Source organism: Dipodomys spectabilis, unplaced genomic scaffold, assembly GCF_019054845.1.
Source record: "Dipodomys spectabilis isolate Male_0828 unplaced genomic scaffold, ASM1905484v1 ptg000042l, whole genome shotgun sequence".
In the NCBI taxonomy this organism is placed as follows: Eukaryota; Metazoa; Chordata; class Mammalia; order Rodentia; family Heteromyidae; genus Dipodomys; species Dipodomys spectabilis.
The window spans coordinates 2,797,594-2,817,724 of record NW_024870719.1 but is presented as its reverse complement, the minus strand read 5'-3'; the positions used below and the strand labels follow the sequence as shown (position 1 = coordinate 2,817,724).

The 20,131-nt window shown below is 35.3% G+C and overlaps 1 protein-coding gene across 6 annotated transcripts in view; it reads left to right on the top strand.

The window, feature by feature from the left end:
- The window catches only part of Ralgapa1 (Ral GTPase activating protein catalytic subunit alpha 1), a 222,137-nt gene that overhangs the window by 108,648 nt on the left and 93,358 nt on the right, over positions 1 to 20,131 (top strand). For all 6 annotated transcript variants that reach the window (XM_042677921.1, XM_042677925.1, XM_042677922.1 and 3 more), the window contains exons 24-29: positions 1,115 to 1,270; positions 3,457 to 3,585; positions 7,168 to 7,293; positions 10,831 to 10,889; positions 14,209 to 14,317; positions 16,195 to 16,305. In XM_042677921.1, coding sequence (XP_042533855.1) covers positions 1,115 to 1,270; positions 3,457 to 3,585; positions 7,168 to 7,293; positions 10,831 to 10,889; positions 14,209 to 14,317; positions 16,195 to 16,305 — 690 coding nt within the window. The remainder of the gene's footprint in view (positions 1 to 1,114; positions 1,271 to 3,456; positions 3,586 to 7,167; positions 7,294 to 10,830; positions 10,890 to 14,208; positions 14,318 to 16,194; positions 16,306 to 20,131) is intronic.

The window sequence follows — 20,131 nt, the reverse complement described above, 5'->3', positions numbered from 1 at the left end:
ATATCTTTATTGTATAAAAATCAAGTAAAAGCTAAACCTCAAATTGTGTCACAGGGAGCTGGGAAGGTGGCTCAGTGGTAGAGCGCTTGCCTTGCATACCAGAGGCCCTGGGTTCTATTCCTTAGCACCACATAAGCAAAAAGAAAAAAAAAGCCAGAAGTGGCGCTGTGGGTCAAGTGGTAGAGTGCTAGCTAGAGCTGAGGGACAGCGCCCAGGCCCAGAGTTCAGGCCCCATGATCGGACCCCCCCCAAAAAAAAACAAAACAAAAAAATTGTGTATCAGGTTATGGTGTATACTTTTAGAGATTGAATTCCTTTAAGTATTTTTTGATGTTTGGTACATTTTCCTAAGTGAAATTTGTGACTCGTCACACCTGAATTGAATAATTTTCAATAAACTAGTAGTCCTGTTTTCTAGCTTATGAAGAAATTGAGACAACACAGGTATGGTAGCTCATTTTTATGGGAGACAGAAATATTGAAGATCTCTGTGGGAGGCCAGCTTGGACTAAAATTAGTGAAACCATCATATCCTGGTGCTCCACACCTATAATCCTAGCGATAATCTCATCCTAACTGTAAACTCATCCCAGGAGGATGAGATCTGTAGGATTTTGGTTCAAGGCAACCCAGGAAAGAAAGTTCACTACACTCCATCTCTGGAGGCATGGCTCAAGTGGTAGAGCACTAGCCCAGAAAGACTCTGAGTCCAAACCCTACTATCACAAAAACAAAAAGTTAGTCGATTACATCTGAATCAATAAAATCTGGGTATGGTAGTATATGCACCTTCCATCCCAACTGCATAAATAATATGATAGCAGTCTACACCAGTCTAGGCAAAAACAAATCCTATGTGAAAAAATAACTAAAGCAAAAAGGGCTGGAAGTATGCTTCAGGTAGAAGGGTGCTTGCACAAATCATAAGAAAGATCCTGAGTTGGAATTCCAATACTACAAAAAAAAAAAAAAGAGAGAGAGAAAAGAAAAGGAAAGGAAATTGGATCAGCATAGAAATAAATGAATACAGATACAGTGCTGTTCTTTTCAGTTGTTTAAGGATCTAGCAAATAATATTTGTTCAGGAATATTAAAGCTTATCTCCTAATTTTAGGCAACCATGTTGACTGATAAATATAAACAAGGCAAATTGCATGCTTATAAACTTATTTGTAATACAATGAAAAGAAGACAAGATGTATCTCCAAACAGAGATTTTCTAACACATTTCTACAATATAATGCATTGTGGATTGCTACATGTTGATCAGGTAAATATATGTGCCTCTAAAAAGTTATTTTCTCTGTCCTTGACCTTTGATTGTTTTAACTCTTGGTTTTTAAGATGTGAAATTAAAACAATCTTCATATGTAGTGGCTTATATACAATTTACTTCCATAGCATGTTTATTCTTGAAACATGGTTGAAAACAAGCTCTGTGTAGAAGCTAGGTTTAATTTGAATATTCCTCCAATTACATTGTTATACCAGTTCTCATTTTGAAGATTCTAAATGTTTCTTTTACTTGAATTAGCAGCACTTTTTTTGTAATATTCCAGTGTAGCTATTATTATGTGCTTATAAATAATACTTGATAATTAGTACTTGAGGCATATGAATTTGCTAATGACTATGCAGCAATAAGAAATTTTTTTCGACTCTAAGAATCAGTACCTCTCATTTTCTTATTAACATCAATTATGGTAGTATAGTAACATTTACATTGACTTAATGATTGCTTCACTTACAATTTCAAAATAATCAAATATTATAGACTGTCACTTAAGGGATCTTGATCTTTGTCATAAAACTGAAGAGATTGCAAATCTAAGTAACACATTTTTATACTGACTAAACTTGTACATAATGTTTAGTGTTAAATTTGTATTAAAAGATAACTTTCTTTTTGACAGTGAACTTCTTACATTAACTTCAAAATTACATTGTGTGTATATATATATATATATATATATATATATATATAAATAGAATGTAGATTGTAAATTTGTTTCAGAATGATAATTGGATTACTAGAAAAATAGAGCTTTTATTTAATATATCACATTGAGTAATACATTCAAATATACTGGATCCTTGTAAATTCCAAAGATATAGTGAATGAATGTTCCCTTAAAAGTGTACAAGCCTGGCACCTGTAGTTCACACCTATAATCCTAGCTATTCAGGAGGCTGAGATCTGAGGATTATGTTTCAAAGCCAGCCCAGTCAGAAAAGTATCTCCAATTAAAGTGGTAGAATGCTAGCCTTTAGCAAAAGATGCTCAGGGACAGAACCCAGGTTCAGAGTTCAAGCCCTAGTAACCAGGAGGGCAGGGGCGGGAGGTTGGGGGTGGGCCAGAATGCAAGGAAAATAGCATTTGAGACTCTATTAAAAGCAAAAGACTGGGAATACGGCTTAAGTGGTACAATATAAGATCTACCCCCAGTATCTCTAAGGATAGGAGAAATTTATTTCTAGATTTCTATCATTAAAGAACCTCAATTTGGGCTGGGAAGGTGGCTCAGTGGTAGAGCGCTTGCCTTGCATGCCTGAGACCCTGGGTTCGATTCCTCAGCACCACATAAGCAAAAAGAAAAAAGCCGGAAGTGCTGTAGCTCAAGTGGTAGAGCGCTAGCCTTGAGCTGATGGACAGCTCCCAGGCCCACCCAGAGTTCAAGCCCCATGACCTGACCCAAAAAAAAAAAAAAGAACCTCAATTTATCAAAAAAAAAGTATCTCTCTAGCTTGCATATAGCAAATTATGTGAATTCCAAGATGTTTGTTATGTTGAAACAAGTAGGTTTTACAATATATGGGCCTAACATTTTTAACTTTATGAAGCAAAGAGCAATCATTGCTGTCTACTATAAAAATATGTAGCCGGCTGCTGGTGGCTCACGCCTGTAATCCTAGCTAGTCAGGAGGCTGAACTCTGAGGATCGTGGTTCAAAGCCAGCCAAGGCAGGAAAGGCCGTGAGACTCTTATCTCCAATAAAACCGTTTAGAAAACCAGAAGTGGTGCTGTGGCTCAAGTGGTAGAGCACTCACCTTGGGCTGAAGAGCTGAGGGACAGCACCTAGGCCTGAGTTCAAGCCCCACACCGACAAAAAGAAAATGTATATTGTGGCACTGTGGCTCAAGTGGTAGAGCACTAGCCTTGAACTAAAGAGCTAAGGGACAGCGCCCAGTATCAGAGTTCAAGCCCCACAACCGACAAAAAAAAAAAAAGTATATTATTTATATTAGTTAAGTAAATGTATTATCAGTTTACTTTTCTCTAAGAATATATAATACTAAGCATAGGTTGTTTAGAAAACTTGAAACTAGTCATTCCAGTTAGCCAGTGTACATCTGTTACCTTTTATAATTCACATCTTACCTGTTTTTAAAGATACTGATTTGCTGGTAACCAAGATTACATATGTGATATTCTTTTTCTTCATTCTTTATTTTAAGGATATTGTCAATACAATTATCAAGCACTGTTCACCTCAGTTTTTTTCACTTGGATTGCCTGGTGCCACAATGCTTATTATGGATTTTATTATAGCAGCTGGTAGAGTGGCCTCGTCAGCTTTTCTCAATGTAAGTTTTATCTCTAGTTCTGTTAATATAAACCAACTTTTAATGAATCAAGGACTCAGCTAACAAAGCAATAAGGACGGAGCAATTATTACTGAAAAGATGCAAAGTGATGTTCAGGAAAGTTTATAGTTTAAATTGATCGCTTCTTCCACATTAAAAAAAGAAAAAAGAAAACAGGGCTGGGAAGATGGCTTAGTGGTAGACTGCTTGTCTCGCATGGGTTTGATTCCTCAGCACCACATAAGCAGAAAAAAAAAAAGAGGAAGTGGTACTGTGGCTATAGTGGTAGAGCGCTAGCCTTGAGCTAGAGAGCTGAGGGACAGCACCCAGGCCCCACAAAAAAAAAAAAAAAAAAGAAAGAAAATAAAGCATTTATGATATGTAAAAAATCACTGAGATTACTTTTTTGTCTTAAAAGCTATAAAAATATATGTGGAGCAAAACAGAATTTAAAGTAGAATAAAATTAAGGAAATAGAAGGAAAAAAGGTGGAGGAAAAGCAGCAGGCTAGTAACAGAAATAAGGAAGAGAAATGTGCCCTTGTAGTAAACCCCAACACTGCAAGTGAGGAATTTTTCATATAGTCATGGAGCCATGACACAATAGCTGGAGAATATTCATACATGGGTGTCAGAAGTGAGCTGGAGAAGGTGAGAATGGCTTTAGCCTCTTTAATTTATCTGCATTTATGAACAATGAAACCTGTTGAAACTGTTTTAAGGAGAAGTGGAAATGGAGAAAATAGTCGGGGAGCTGAAGGAATATATTATTTATATGTGTGGAAATGTCACAGGTACTCTCACACCCCCAGTATCACTAATGTATGCTAATTTTTAAAAAAGGAATGGTATGTATAGCATGGTAAGGCTTTTATTAAACATCTCCTAAGATGTCAGGATAATAATTGCATATATAAGCAGGAGCTCAAGAAAGCTGTTTGAACTGAAACTTATTTTTTATTTTTCTGTTTTGTTTTGTGCGAGTCCTAGGGCTTGAACTCAGGCCCTGAGCACTGTCCCTGATCTGTTTTGCTCAGGGCTAGTACTTTACAATTTGAAACTCCTCCTCTGGCTTTTTGGGTGTTAATAGGAGATAGGAATTTCCTGCCTGGGCTGCTGTCCTCAGATCTCAGCCTCCTGAGTAGATAAGATTACAGGCATGAGACACTGGCACCCAGCTGAACTGAAATTTATAATGGGTGGCATTTGTATTTAGGTGATAGCCCAAGCCTTGAAACTGTATGCAAAAAAATGTTTTTTCTATAGTTTAAATTGATCGCTTCTTCCACATTAAAAAAAGAAAACAGGGCTGGGAAGATGGCTTAGTGGTAGACTGCTTGTCTCGCATAAATAAGGCCCTGGGTTTGATTCCTCAGCACCACATAAGCAGAAAAAAAAAAAAGAGGAAGTGGTGCTGTGGCTCTAGTGGTAGAGCGCTAGCCTTGAGCTGGAGAGCTGAGGGACAGTGCATAAGCTCAAGAAGGTCATATCTTGCTGGGCGCCGGTGGCTCACACCTATAATCCTAGCTACTCAGGAGGCTGAGATCTGAGGATTGTGGTTCAAAGCCAGCCTGGGCAAGAAAGTCCATGAGACTCTTACCTCCAGTAAACCACCAGAAAACTGGAAGTGGCACTGTTGCTCAAGTGGTGGAGTGCTTGCCTTGAGCTGAAGAGCTGGGGACAGCACTCAGGCCCAGAGTTCAAGCCCCACGACTGACAAAAAAAAAAATTAATAATAATAAGGTCATCTCTTTCCCCCACCCCCACCCCCACCCCCATCTCCAAAAGAAACTAGATACAATCACCTAGAGAAAATGTGCAAATGAAGAAGAAAGAGTACAGGTCAAGCTTGGACTGGATCAGTTTTGTAATCCTAGCTACTCAGGAAGCTGAGGTCTACAATGAGAAGCATGCAAAGTAAACCAGACCTAAGGAAAATATATTCAGACAATGACAGATAATCTACTTTAATATTTAGACACTAATCTGCAAAAGTATAGCATATGTAGAGGTATGTCTAAATATACAAAGTGGCATTGGGCATGATCTGGGTGCTTATTAGCAACTCAGAATCTTAGACTTCATCCCAGACCTACTAAATCAATCTCTTTTAATTACATCACAAATGATGGGTAAAATAATTGGTTATAGATTGAGAATCACTGCTCTTGATATCTTAGAAGTTCTTGAATGCAACTAGCCCAGGTTATAACAGTATATTAGATAACCAATTAAATATTTTAATGTGAGGAGAAAGATGATTGAACCTTCGGAATATTAAATATATTAAGCTAGGAGTAGATTAATTGGAAAACAACCCACAGATATTAAATAAGCTATAAGATCACTGTAGTATTGTCAGTTTACAAAATTATCGGTTTCTAGGAAAGTAACAAATGTTGATAAAATTCAGAGAAAGCTAATATACAAACCAACATCACTTTATTTACTTTGGAAACTAATATTCTTCAGTGAGCCACAGATGATGAATCTACATTTCCTACAGCTTTTCTTGAGGTTCTGCAGAGAATTAAATACTACCATCTTTATTTTTTATGTTACTAATTTCTATCCAATACATCTAGAAGGATATTCATTGTGTAACAAAATGCTCTGGAAAATACAGAAAATAGTCATGTTGTATTTTATTTATATGATAAATACTTACTAAGGAAGGCTACTTAGGGAACCAAACCATTGCTGAAATCAAGCCTGGCACTCAGTCTCTAATGGTTTCAGAAATAATGATCTTAAATCTTGCTTTTGAATTCCCACTTTAGATCCTATGTATATCATTTTTCCTCTGTTAATGTATCCCTCCCCTCTTAGACAGATGACAAAATAATTGATTGAGTTTGCCTTTCTTACTTAGTCATATTTCAGGTCTGTTCTCATTATATCCACACACTCAAACATTCCCAGTTACTTTACTCATCTTCACAGAAAAACTCCTTGCTAATCTCTTTCAGTTTTTATCAGTTTCATTTTTTATTTTATTTATTTATTTTTTGTCGGTCATGGGGCTTGAACTTTGGGCCTGGGCGCTGTCTCTCAGCTCTTCAGCTCAAGACTAGCACTCTACCACTTGAGCCACAGCATCACTTCCAGTTTTCTGAGTGGTTTATTGGAGATAAGAGTCTCACAGACTTTAATGCCCGGGCTGGTTTTGAACCGTGATCCTCAGATCTCAGCCTTCTGAGTAGCTAGGATTACAGGTGTGAACCACCAGTGCCCGGCTCAGTTTCATGTTTTATAGGATGGTAGATGTTAGTTTACCCTGCCTTTTTCATATATGCTTCCTATATCTGTAAATATAGATTTTGAAAAAAAAATCTTGATAAGAGTTTTGTTTGGAAGCAGGACAATATGTAGCCTACATTGGGCTCAAACTCATAATCATCATGCCTCTGCCTTCAGAGTCCTGGAAACTTAGATTTCCATCCATATATTTTTGTGTATCCCCTTTCCTTCTGAATTTTTTATACTCATTTCTTTCTATAATATTATTGAATAATGAATATTTTAACAGAGAGAGTTTAAGAACACAAATACATTTTAAAGATTTTTAACATCTGATACACAGGCACCAAGAGTGGAAGCACAAGTTCTTCTGGGATCGTTAGTTTGCTTTCCCAACCTATATTTTGAACTGCCTGCTCTCCATCCCAACGTACCTGATATTGCTGTCTCTCAGTTTACAGATGTTAAGGTAAGAAATCAGATACTAGTTTATACCATTTTAGTAATTTTATAGCTGTGAAATACCATTTTAGTAATTTTATAGCTGTGAAATCTGTATAATAAAATATGTACTCTTTCTTTGCTTTTTCTTTGTAATTATTTTTTAAAAATCCATTGTAAAGGTGATGAACGGGGGTTACAGTTATATAAGTAAATAATGAGTACATTCTTTTTAAATACTTTTACCCTCGCCTTCATTTTTCTCCCACTTACCACTCCTTACTCCTCTCTCCAGACAAGTTGTATAGTTCATTTCCAACATAAATTCAAATGAGCATCATTGTTGCATTAGATCATCCTTTGTCTTGATGTTCCCATGAATCCCTTTCCTTTCCACAGATCAGATAAACTTATATACAAGACAAACAGCACAGAAAACTAAAACAACAAAAAGAAATAACTACATACAGAACCTCTTGTTTCCAATTCTTGGAGCTTATGTTGATAAGTTTATATTGGTCCTATGCACTTAACAATTGGGCTATTGATATCCCCTGTTAAGAATATCATAGGCATATTCCAGTTATTGCAAATGAGGGAAACCATGCAACCTACTTCTCTTTGGGCCTGGCAAATTCCCAAAGAAACAACCACCCCATCAATAAGTAGGCTAAGCCCTTAAAGAGAGACTTTTCTGAAGAGATAATAAGAATCGCCAGTAGATAGATGAAGGAAAGCTCAACTTCTTTGGCCATAAAAGAATGCAAATCGAAACAGCATTGTGACACCATCTTACCCAAGCTATAATAGCCATTATTAAGAAATCTTAATAACAACAGATGCTGGTGGTGATGTGATCAAAGGGCAACCCTACTACACTGTTGGTAGTACTGCAAACTTGTTCAGCCACTCTGGAAAGCAGTGTGGAGGTTCCTCAAAAAACTAAACATAGAGCTCCCCTATTACTCAGCAATCCCACTCCTGGGCATTTACCCAATGACCACAAACAAGACCATATTAATGCTACCAGCACGACACGACCATGCTCATTGCAGTATTATTTACTATAGCTAAGATATAGAACCAACCCAGATGCCCCTCAGTAGATGAATGGATCAAGAAAACGTGGTACATATACACAATGGAGTTCTGTGCTTCCATCAGAAAGAATAGCATTGCCCCATTCATAAAGAAATGGAAAGACCTGGAAAATTTATATAACTTTCTTTTTGTGTTTATATTGCTTTGGAGCTGGTACTGGTGGGTCACGCCTGTAATCCTAACTATTCAGGAAATCCAGATCTGAGGATCATTGTTCAAAGACAGCTCATGCAGGAAAGTCTGTGAGACTTTTATCTCCAATAAACCACTAGAAAACTGGAAGTGGCACTCTGGCTCAATGTGGTAGAGCACAAGCCTTGAACAAAAAGAGCTCAGGGACAGCACTTAGGCCTGAGTTCAAGCCCTATGGCTGGAAAAAAAAATGGCTTTGGTGCCTTTTTCTAATTCTTAAACTTACTCAAAATGTCTATCTTTTAGGTAAAATTTATTCTGTCATTGAACATCATGAGCCACATACTGTGCAGCTAGGGTAAGGCTTCTGAGATAGACATGGCAGACTAACCCTGCATATTTGACTCTTTTAAAATTTTCAACATTTTTGTTCCAAGTAATAGTAATAGTATACTATTTCTGAAATTTTGGAGTTGGTATGGCAATCTCATGTACCTGAAACATTAACAGGCTTGAACAGTATTCAGGAACAAATATGCCAAATGTCCCTTGTTATACATAATCATTTTTTAAAATATAAGTTTCATAGGTGGAAAATTAGTGAGAAGTTCTTTTGTGCCTTTGTAGTGGTCAGCTTCTGTTTAGAAGGAAAGGTGTGACATGATCATTTCCTTAGTCCTCTGGACTCAGTAATTCTTAAACTAAGGTAGAGGGGACTGGTATGAAAAAGTTGTCCTGGTGAAGATAAAGACAATCACTGCTCAGGGACCTGCAGGTGACTGGCTGTGAATAATTCATCACTGAGTCAAGACTTGTCTCTCACTGAATGCCCATATATTACAAATACCCAAAGGCTTAAGAATCCTAGGTAATAGTGCCTGTCACAGTCATTACCAGATGATCTCCCTGTTTAATTTGAATTGGTCCTTAGAATAGTTGAGAAAAAGCTACTTCTATAGCTTCTCAGTGCTTATGCTGATAATTTTTAAAGTTGCTTTCTGTAAAAGACATTTTTATATCAGAAGTGTTACATACACTCTCATAGCATCTGTATTTGTTTGGAATATTTAGTATGCTTGTAATTATTTGTGCAGTACCTGTTTTCTGCTTTAAATAAATACCGCAGAGCCTTATTACTGTTACCACAGTGCTATTACACTTTTTGGTGTATAGTATACACTCAGAAATAGTTAAGTAAATAAACTTCAATTATACTTAAAATCATATGGGCCAGTGCAAAGTTATAATGACCAATAATAAAAACAATACAACTTTTGCTTTTTTCTATTTTCAGAAGATCCCGAAGGCCAAGGATAGGTAATAGTTTCAGTCCACTTAGCTAGTTGTTTGTTCAAGGTTAGACTAGTCTACTAGTAGCATCTGTCAGTGGATCTTTGGTAGCTATTATTGTAGACAGTCATGGTTTAAAAATGACTTTTTTAAAAACATTTTTTTTGTGGAAACAAATCTCCAAAATCAGTGCCAATTTTAATACTGATGAAGAAAGTAAAAAAGCCTATAAAGCTATAATTGTTTTTAGTCAGAAAATGAATATTGGAGAGTTACATATCATCATGGTCATATTTTATTTTCATATTTTCACCAAAGCTAACTCTTCAGGTACTCTGACTTATAGCCTCCTGGAGCATGCTGTTGTGTTTCACAATTCTGTGTTCTTGAAAAACTATCTCCTATCTAAAGTCTCATATAGCTCTTCTCCCTTTTCCTCTCTTAATCACTTCAAAGTTTAAAAAAGTTGTTGATATCTTTGAGCTATTAATTATCTTTTAGTAGCCTTTATTATTATTCTAATAAGAAAGATATTTTGAACATAATATACTTTTTTATTGTGAAAATACTGTACAGAGGGATTACAATTACATGGGCAAGGTAAGGAGTACATTTCTTATCAAGCATTGTTGCCTCCTCCTTTGTTTCCCCTTCCCATCCCCTATCTCCCACCCTCCCCATCCCTCACCCCCCAAACATAATATACTTTTGATTACAGACATCATAAATTATTTTGTGACTTAACTACCTATAGGAATAACATTGGACTCTTTAATTTTTATTTATTTATTTTGTCAGTCATGAGGCTTGAATTCAGGGCTTCGGCACTGTCCCTGAGCTCTTCAGAGCTAGTGCTCAACTACTTTGAGCCAGTTCCACTTAAAGTTTTCTAATGGGTAATTGGGGATAAGAACAGACTTTTATTTAACTATTTAACTATTCTACCTCTACCTGACATAATGCCTGGCCCAGAGTGGCTTCTTAATAAATATTTGTTGAACTAATCTTAGTCATTGCTTTTAACTATTTCCTCTTGTTTTAGGAACTTATCATTAAAACTGTATTAAGTTCAGCAAGAGATGAACCCTCTGGTCCTGCACGGTAGGTCAGATATTTTTAGATTCATCACTTAATTATTCTGGTTTGAAATTTTATTTTACTGAATTGTAGTAGTAGTCCAGATTATTTCAGAATTAAAACGTTAAATTATTTGAATGATCAAGTACTTCTTTCACATGATTTAACATATTTACCTTCCTTTTTTAAAAGAAAAAGTGTTCTTTTTTATAGTTACTTTATTCTCTATAGCTAAAATGAATTGTTTTAATTCCATTAAGTATATTTTGTGTTTTATATTTTATTTATTGTTTCTAAAGTGATACCTTGAAATATAATAGTAGTAAATACTACTGTACCTTATTCACTAATAATAGGTACTATCACTGATTTCATTAAATAGAATTGAATGCTCACTAAATTGAGTGAAACTATGTTTACTGTAGAAAGTAATTTATCTAAGAAAATAGTATATTTTAATATTCACATATTTGTGAATTTTAGGAAAGTTTTACCTGTTTCTCTTTTTTGGTGCCAGGGACCTTGTGAATGCTCAGTGAGCATTCTTCCACTGAGCTGTGTGCTTTATCTTCTTCTTTGTGTCTTAAGCATTGAAAATCAACATTTTCTATTTTGCTATATAAATCTTGCCCCAAAAGTTTGAAATTTAAATTATCGGGTTGCCAGAAACCCACTGTGCTCCTTCTCCTTAAAATATCACTGTTTTATTTTTCAGTTACTTGATACTAATTTGAATAATGTATCATTAGCCTCATCAGTTATCTTCATATTTGTTGTTCAAAAGGTACAGAATTTGTCTTTGGCCATTTGGATCAAATTTTATTCTAAACTTTTTAGTTGCAAGTAAAGACATGTGAAAATGAACTATTTGATGTAATGAGAATAGCTCCAGTTTAAAAAAAATATATTATTGCATTTTTGTCTTACTTAATGGCCAAGTTAACTACCATAAATTTATTAGAGCAAATTCTTCAGTTATACTCATCTCACTTTTACAAAGAGTTTCCTGCAATATTTATTTCATTTTTATCTTCATCACAGTTCTGAGATATTAATGGACTCACTGTATTCCAGCTTGCTAGTCAGAAACTGATGATTAGAAATTAATATGTAGCTGGGCACCGGTGGCTCATGCCTGTAATCCTAGCTACTCAGGAGGCTGAGATCTCGGGATCATGGTTCAAAGCCAGACCAGACAGAAAAGCCCATGAGACTCTTATATCCAATAAACCACTAGAAGACAGGAAGTGGTGCTATGGCTCAAGTGGTAGAGCTCTTGCCTTGAGCAGAAGAGCTGAGGGACAGCACCCGGGCCCAGAGTTCAAGCCCCATGACAAAAAAAAAAAAAAAATTAACATGTATTAAATCCAAAGCTAACATTTTTAATGTATTTTACTGTTATTATTAAGGTATTGTACAGAGGGATGGCCATTTCATGAGTCAGGGAAGTAGTACATTTTTGGGGGCAATGTCACTCCTTCCTTTATCTCCCCAGTTAAAAGCTAATATTTATCAAGATCTTCCTGTGTATAAGCATGCTCTATACACTTTGTATTTATTGTCTCAGTGAATTTTGTAGCAACTCTAGATTGGGCACAATTTTTGTCCTTTTTATAGATAGGGAAATTAGAACCTAGGGATTTTTTGACTCTATCTCCCAGATATAGCAGACTATAAATATTGCTCTCACACTTTGTCTTCAGTCTCATTAGATGCATGTAATGTATAAGTGGCAGAACAAGGTTTGAATATTGACCTAAAGACTAAATCTTCTGCTCCTTGTTTTTTTCTTTTTTAAAATTATGCTCTCAAGGAAAGTATGTGCTAGCCTAAACCATGGTTGCCTAGAGGTAGACCCTGGATTTATTAGCATAGTAATTTATGTTATTGAGAATTAGTACATCTCAGAAATGGAACTTGAGCATTGTCTCAACTTGTTTCATATCTTTTGTTTGTGTTTTTGAAGCTTACACTCCAAAAGCTTTGAAGCTTTTACCACTCTCTGAGCCAAAGCAAACAATTGATTCACCTTGATCATTTAGATAATTTGGGAAATACGGGAAACTGTGTGTGTGTGTTCTCTCCGTGTATTTCTTTGTGCTCACTCTTAACTTTGGTTTCCTTCCTCTCTCTCCCTACCTCCCCTTTCCCTCTCTGTCTCTGTCATACTTCAGAAACATAGTGTTCTTATTCTCTCTTATTACAACAAAACTTGTGCATTCATACTCCCAGATCTGACTATAATTAGTTGAATTAATGAAGAGTTATGCTACAGTTGAGAATTTATTGGTGTTTTAGGACTACAGTTGTTTCTGTTGCTAAATTTAAGACATGATTATTCAAATCTACAAGTGTGGTAAGGCTTGTGAGTAGCAATAGACTTTTTGAAGACTTTGTAATAGTTTTTTTAAATCATTTTTTAAATTGTGAAAATACCGTACAGAGGGGTTACAATTACATGAGCAAGGTAATGAGTACATTTCTTATCAAGCATTGTTGCCTCCTTTAATAGTTTTTATAAGAAACAATTTAATAGCTTTTATACTATACTGACTGGAGCTGGGGGCATAGATCCAAGTGGAAGAATGCTAGCACATGGCTTTCTGTTCAATCCCCAGTATTAAAAAATTAACAACAACAAAAAACTACCTTTTCTCTGCTCTATTAAGAAATAAAACTTTCTATATTGAATTGTTTCATAATTTAGCATTCTGATGGATTTAACAATATCAGTATTAGAATATGCCACATATTTTTTGTATTTAAAAGAGAACCATTATACTCTGTTTTCAGAAACCTAAACTTGAACACACTAAGTTTTTCCTGGTTTTGATCATCACATAACTTCCTTTAAGCTGAAACGTGGCTGCAGTTATATTGCTAGGGAAATTAAACTCCCAAAGACACAAGGAAACAGAATAGAAATTCTACAAATCTTTTCTTTATTCTGTACTTGAGATTTAATTCAGTTGGAGTTCTTCCATAAATTTTAAGTTGTTCTCAGTTTTAAAAAAATGTATACCTCCTTATATTAAAAGATAAAAAAAGAATATTAGACTTTAGCTTCATATTTTCCCTTAAGTTCATTTTACTATTGTCAGTCAATAGAATTATATTCCTCACTGTTGAAAGCAGGTTACATACTTACTTGCAAAGCTTTATAGCATTGTCATTAGAGTAACAAATGTATTAATTAACAAACACAGTATATGTTTGTTAATTGGTACAATGTGGTACATTGTTGTATTTTAAAGACTTCTCTATTTGTGATTGTTTCAGTGTTGGCTGTTTTTTTTGTTGTTGTTTTTTTGTTTTTTGGGTTTTTTTTTTTTTTTTTTTGCAGATGTGTAGCACTTTGCAGTTTAGGCATTTGGATTTGTGAAGAACTAGTCCACGAGTCTCACCATCCTCAAATCAAAGAAGCTCTGAATGTAATTTGTGTTTCCTTAAAGGTAAGGAAAATGATTCGATAAATTGCTAATATAGAATGCATATTTTTCTTGTACATGTTCATGTTACCTTGTGCATTTGTGAAATAAAACATTGAAAAAATACTTCAATTAGTTTATTGTTACATGATTTCTTTGATCCTGACTCTCCTTAAGAATGGTTTTATCTTAGCCAAGCACCAGTGGCTCCTGCCTATCATTCTAGCTTCTCAGGAGACTGAAATCTGAGATTGTGGTTCAGAGCCAGCTCAGGCAGGCAAGTCCGTAAGAGTTCCTAAGTCTTATTTCATAAGCACCAGAAATGGAGCACAAGCCTTGAGCAATACAGCTGAAGGCCAGCACCCAGGCCCTGATTTAAGCACACATGCACACGAGTGTGTGTGTGCGCGCGCTCACACACACACACACACCCACACACACACAGAGTTCTCATCTTGAGTTTAGAGTATTTTTGTGATTGAACTTTTTATGTATTTGGCCTTGTCCCTTGAATGTTTGAGGAGGGCTCTTAAAAAACAAAAACCAATTAGCTTTTTAACTAGTGTTTTTGTGACTTTTTGATCTTTATTATTTCCTAAATTCTTGAACTATTTAGCTTTTGTGTTTCTCATTAAAGATAAATGCTGCCTTTATAGCCTGCATAGATTTGTGTGGAAGAACTAATCTAATAATTTGGAAAATCTGAATAAGTTATTTTTGTTGTTGTTCTGAAACAGGATCTCACTATTATCTCAAGCTGACCTTGAACTTACTATGTAGCCCAGGCTCACCTGAAACTTACCATCCCCCAGCTTCTGCCTCCTGAGTACAAAGATTGCCCAATTTAAATGGGTTCTTTTTTTTACCCATTTATATATTATTTAGATGTATATTATTTTTATCATTGAACTCCAACCATAACACCCATTGAAGACTCTTTTTTTTTTTTTTGGGTCCGGTCGTGGGGCCTGAACTCTGGGCCTGGGCGCTGTCCCTCAGCTCTTCAGCTCAAGGCTAGCGCTCTACCGCTTGAGCCACAGCGCCACTTCTGGCTTTTTTTTTTCTTTTTGCTTATGTGGTGCTGAGGAATCGAACCCAGGGCCTCGAGCATGCAAGGCAAGTGCTCTACCACTGAGCCACCTTCCCAGTCCCTCCATTGAAGACTCTTAACTATACAACTTGCTAATATGTTCTTGAATAGTATTATTTACTTGATAGATATTTCTGAATATATACTATGTTCAAATTACTTTGCTAGACAAAGTGAAGATAAAAGAATAAAAACTGCACATTATCTTTGAGACAATAAGCTGTGAAGTGTTAAAATATGAGTTATAAAACAGATTACTACAGGAGTGGTACATACAAACTGCTGATTTACTTTAGAGAAAACAGAGATCGTATGGCTTAGTTATCAGAAGACTTGGGGAAAGAAAACATTTTGTTGCAGCTTGAAGTATGTATGAAATTTGGATATAGAGAGATAGGCATGAAAAGTTTGACTTGGCTATTGCAGAAATCTTTTAGGAGTTTTAAGCTTAGAGAATGTCAGGATCAGAGCAATGCTTTAGAAGTTTAATTTGGAAATGTAATGAGTAGATTGTAATGGTGGAAACTTGATAACAAGATTAGAAGTTTAGAAACCATTGCAGAATTCCAGATAAAAGAAAATGCAATTCAAGTTTAATGGTTATTAGTCAAACATTACAAAGAAAATGTAAAATGATTTTGTCCTTATGTTTTTAAAAATTTTGCAGCTGTAGATTTATCTTCCTACTAGCATTATAATATTCAAAATTACAGTGATATAAGAAAAATAAAAATTTAAAATCAACTAATTCATTGATAAATAATTCATAAAGAAATTTTTTATAACAGTGATCTTGTTGTTACTATTACAGTTTACTAATAAAACAGTAGCTCATGTAGCTTGTAATATGCTTCACATGCTGGTTCATTACATACCTAGACTTCAGATTTACCAGCCTGATTCTCCCTTGAAAATTATTCAGGTAAGTAACTTCTCACTTATTTCCATTATGACCTTGTAAAAATGTCTTAGATTTAGATATCTTAAAATGAAAAATAATTTAATAGGTGTTAAATTTTTTGCATAATTCTATAATGGTTATACCACATGCTTTTTGTACTTTCAGAATTCCCCTTCCTTTGTATTTTGTATTAGAAGTTTGTTTTCTTCATTTTTGACAGACTTTAATGTACATTGTAAAAATGTACCAAGTAACTTTTGAGGAAATGAACAGTATTGGGACAGATAGGGGATGAAGGATAGAAAGAGTGATATTGACATTTATCAAGATGCATTGTACTCATAATCTGACTTGTTGAATTGAAACCCTTTTGTACACTTATTAAATAATTTTAACACTTACTCAATAATTTTGCTTTTTGTTGTTGTTGTTGGTTGTGGGGCTTGAACTCTGGGCCTGGGCACTGTCCCTCAGCTCTTCAGCTCAAGCCGAGCTCTCTACCACTTGAGCTACAGCGCCAATTCAGTTTTCTGGTAGATAGGAGATGAGTCTCACAGACTTTCCAGCCCGGGCTGGCTTTGAGCTGCAATCCTCAGATCTCAGCATCCTCAGTAGCCAGGATTACAGGTGTGAGCCACCAGTATGCAGCTAATATTGCATTTTAAAGTGATTTAAATATCTTTAAAAAGAAAAAAAGTTTTCATTTTGAACATAATAAAAACAGTTTTATTAGTAATAGAACATTAAATGTTAATGCAAATTTTATTCTTGAAGCTATAAATCTATATTCTGCTCCATTTTCTCTTAAGTTAGTTAAGATATTACATCTTGCCATTTATCAAAGTTAGGACATTAGTTCTTTTATGTCCTTTCTCAGTTATTTATGAAGATTTTGATTGTGTGGATTTTTTTGTTGTTGTTTTTAGTTTTTAGTTTGCTTTGTTGGTTTTGGTTAGGTGGGTTGGGTTTGGATTTTTTTCTTTATTTTTTCCTTTGAGATACTAGAGTTTGAACTCAGGGCCTTCTGGTCTACCATTTGAGCTATGCCCCTGGACTATAATTTTTTCATTCTAATTCATTCTTCATATACTTTCTGTAACACCTGACATTTTGGTCATTTATTTCTTTTTTGAAATATTGTAATAGCCTTCTTCTGGCTGGTACAATGTTCCCCTTGAAGGCACCATTCCTATTCACATTATTCTTTTAGGTAGCCTGAAAAAAAGGAAAATAAAAATCATTTCCCTTCCACTATAAATATAGTCCAGTTGTTTTTTTTTTTGCTTCTGAAAATTGAAAATTTCCAAATGAGGACCCCGCCTGTCTTTCCAAAATTGTGTGCAGATTCCTTTGTCCAGGCTTACTCATATTTAGATATACCTCTTACTCTCTTGCTATTACCTGAAATGTTTCATGTTTTTTCGTTATTAGCTTTAAAAACTATCTCCTGGAGGGAAGTGGGGAGGACAGGGATGGGAAGGGGAAACAGAGGAGGAGGCAACAATGCTTGATAAGAAATGAATTCATTACCTTGCTCATGTAATTGTAACCCCTCTGTATGGTATTTTCACAATAAAAAAAACTTAAAATTTTTTTAGCATTTCTTTAAATATTTATAAAAACTTCTGTTACTCAATCATGCATAACATTCTCCAGTCTAAAGACGATTATTAAAGCTCCTACCTTAATCTTAGGATGTATTAAAAAAAAAACAAAAAACAAAAAAAAACTATCTCCTCAAAGAATAAAAATCTCTATCTGCTTTTCCCAACCACAATCTTTCCTATATTTCTTTCTTTTTTTTTTTTTTTTTGTCGGTCATGGGGCTTGAACTCTGGGCCAGAGTGCTGTCCCTCAGCTCTTCAGCTCAAGGCTAGCACTCTATCACTTGAGCTACAGTGCCATTTCCAGTTTTCTGGTGGTTTATTGGAGATAAGAGTTTCGTGGACTTTCCTGCCCGGGCTGGCTTTGAACTTGGCTGTCTTTGAACCGGTGATCATCAGATCTCAGCCTCCTGAGTAGCTAGGATTACAGGCGTGAGCCACAAGTGCCAGGCTCCTATATTTCTTTTTTTTTATTATTTCTTTTATCTTTATGTAGTTTTATAAAAGGATTTCGGTACTAAAGCATATCACTAATGGTTACCTAGTTGCAGAATTAAGTATAGAACCCAAATTTTGTTACCAGTATGAAGCAGATACTTCTCATATACTAGATTTGACCAAAATAGTCCTTTTCTTTATAAAAGTATATTTATTTTAATTATTGGTTGAAACAAAATTGCATGTATTTATTGCATTTCAGTAGTAGAATGATCAAATCATGTCAGTTAGGATATCTGTCATAACTATCATTTTAACTATCTCTTTGAGCCTTTTTTTTTTTTGGAAATGATCTTGCTATCTATCTGTCTACATGTATATTATCCCATGTTTTCCTCAAACTTACGGGTGCCGGTGGCTCACGCCTGTAATCCTAGCTACTCAGGAGGCTGAGATCTGCAGATCAGGGTTCAAAACCAGCCTGGGCAGGAAAGTCCAGGAGACTCTTATCTCCAATAAACCACTAGAAAGCTGCAAGTGGCCCTGTGGCTCAAGCTATAGAGCACTTACCTTGAGCTGAAGAGCACAGGGACAGTGCCCAGAGTTCAAGCCCCACGACCGACAAAAAAAAAGCTGGGGTAGAGGCATGGTTCAAGTTGTAGAGTGCTAACTGAGCAAGCCAAAGGACCTGAGTTCACACTTGGTGTCACAAAAAAAAAATTTTAAAACTCAAAGCTTGATTTGCTTGACAATGGGGTACATACTTGTAATACCAGTTATGTGGGAGATGGAGGCTGGAAAGTCACTTGAACCTAGCAGTTTGATGTTATCCTAGAAAGACCTCATCTCAAAAAATAAATTTGAAAGAAACCAAAAATTTTCCAGGGTAAATAATATTACTATATATAAATATTTTGCCTTTTATTTTCGTCCCATATTCTTCATATATATTCAACAAATAGTTTTTATTCATTTAAAAAGCTGCATGTTTATATGTACACAGTGAGTTTCTCTTATCTGAAATTCTTGGGACCAGAAGTGTTTCAGACTTTGGAGTTTTTTGGAATTGGGAATCATGGATTTCTTTTATAGATTTCACCAGTTGAGCATCCCTAATCCAAAATATTTAAAATGCCTCAAAACCCAAAATTTTGAGCATCATGTTGGTGCTCCATGTTTAGGATTTCAAAGCATTTTGAATTGAGGATTAGGGATGTCTATCTAGTATATATAGGAAAATCTAGAAAGGCAGCAAAATAGATTTCTTGAAGTGCTAGGATTGCAGTTATTTTTATAAATCTTTTTACTTATCTATATCTTTAAATTTTTCTATATATTCACCTCATTCAGCATGAAGTTATTTATTGACAGAACGTGGAATTTTGATTCTGTGCATGAATATTGAAATTGATTGATGTTAAATATTCTTCAAAAGGCTACCTATTATAAGTTATGTAAAAATAATAGTATAAACCCAGGCATTTGTGGCTCATGCCTATAAGCCTAGCTACTTAGGAGGCTGAGATCCAAGGATTGTGGTTCTAAGCCAGCTCAGGCAGGAAAGTGCCTGAGACTCTAATAAACTGCTCAGAAAAAGCCAGAAATGGCACAGTGACTCAAATTGGTAGAGCACTAGCCTTGAGCACAAAGAGGCTCAGGGATAGTGCCCAGGCCCTGAGTTCAAGCCCCAGGAACAGCAAAAATAAATAAAATAATAATTGTGTGTATACTTGAAAAGCTTACCTATTATTAAGTTACTTGAAATTATAGTGTGTATATTAAGTAATATATTTAGATAATGTATT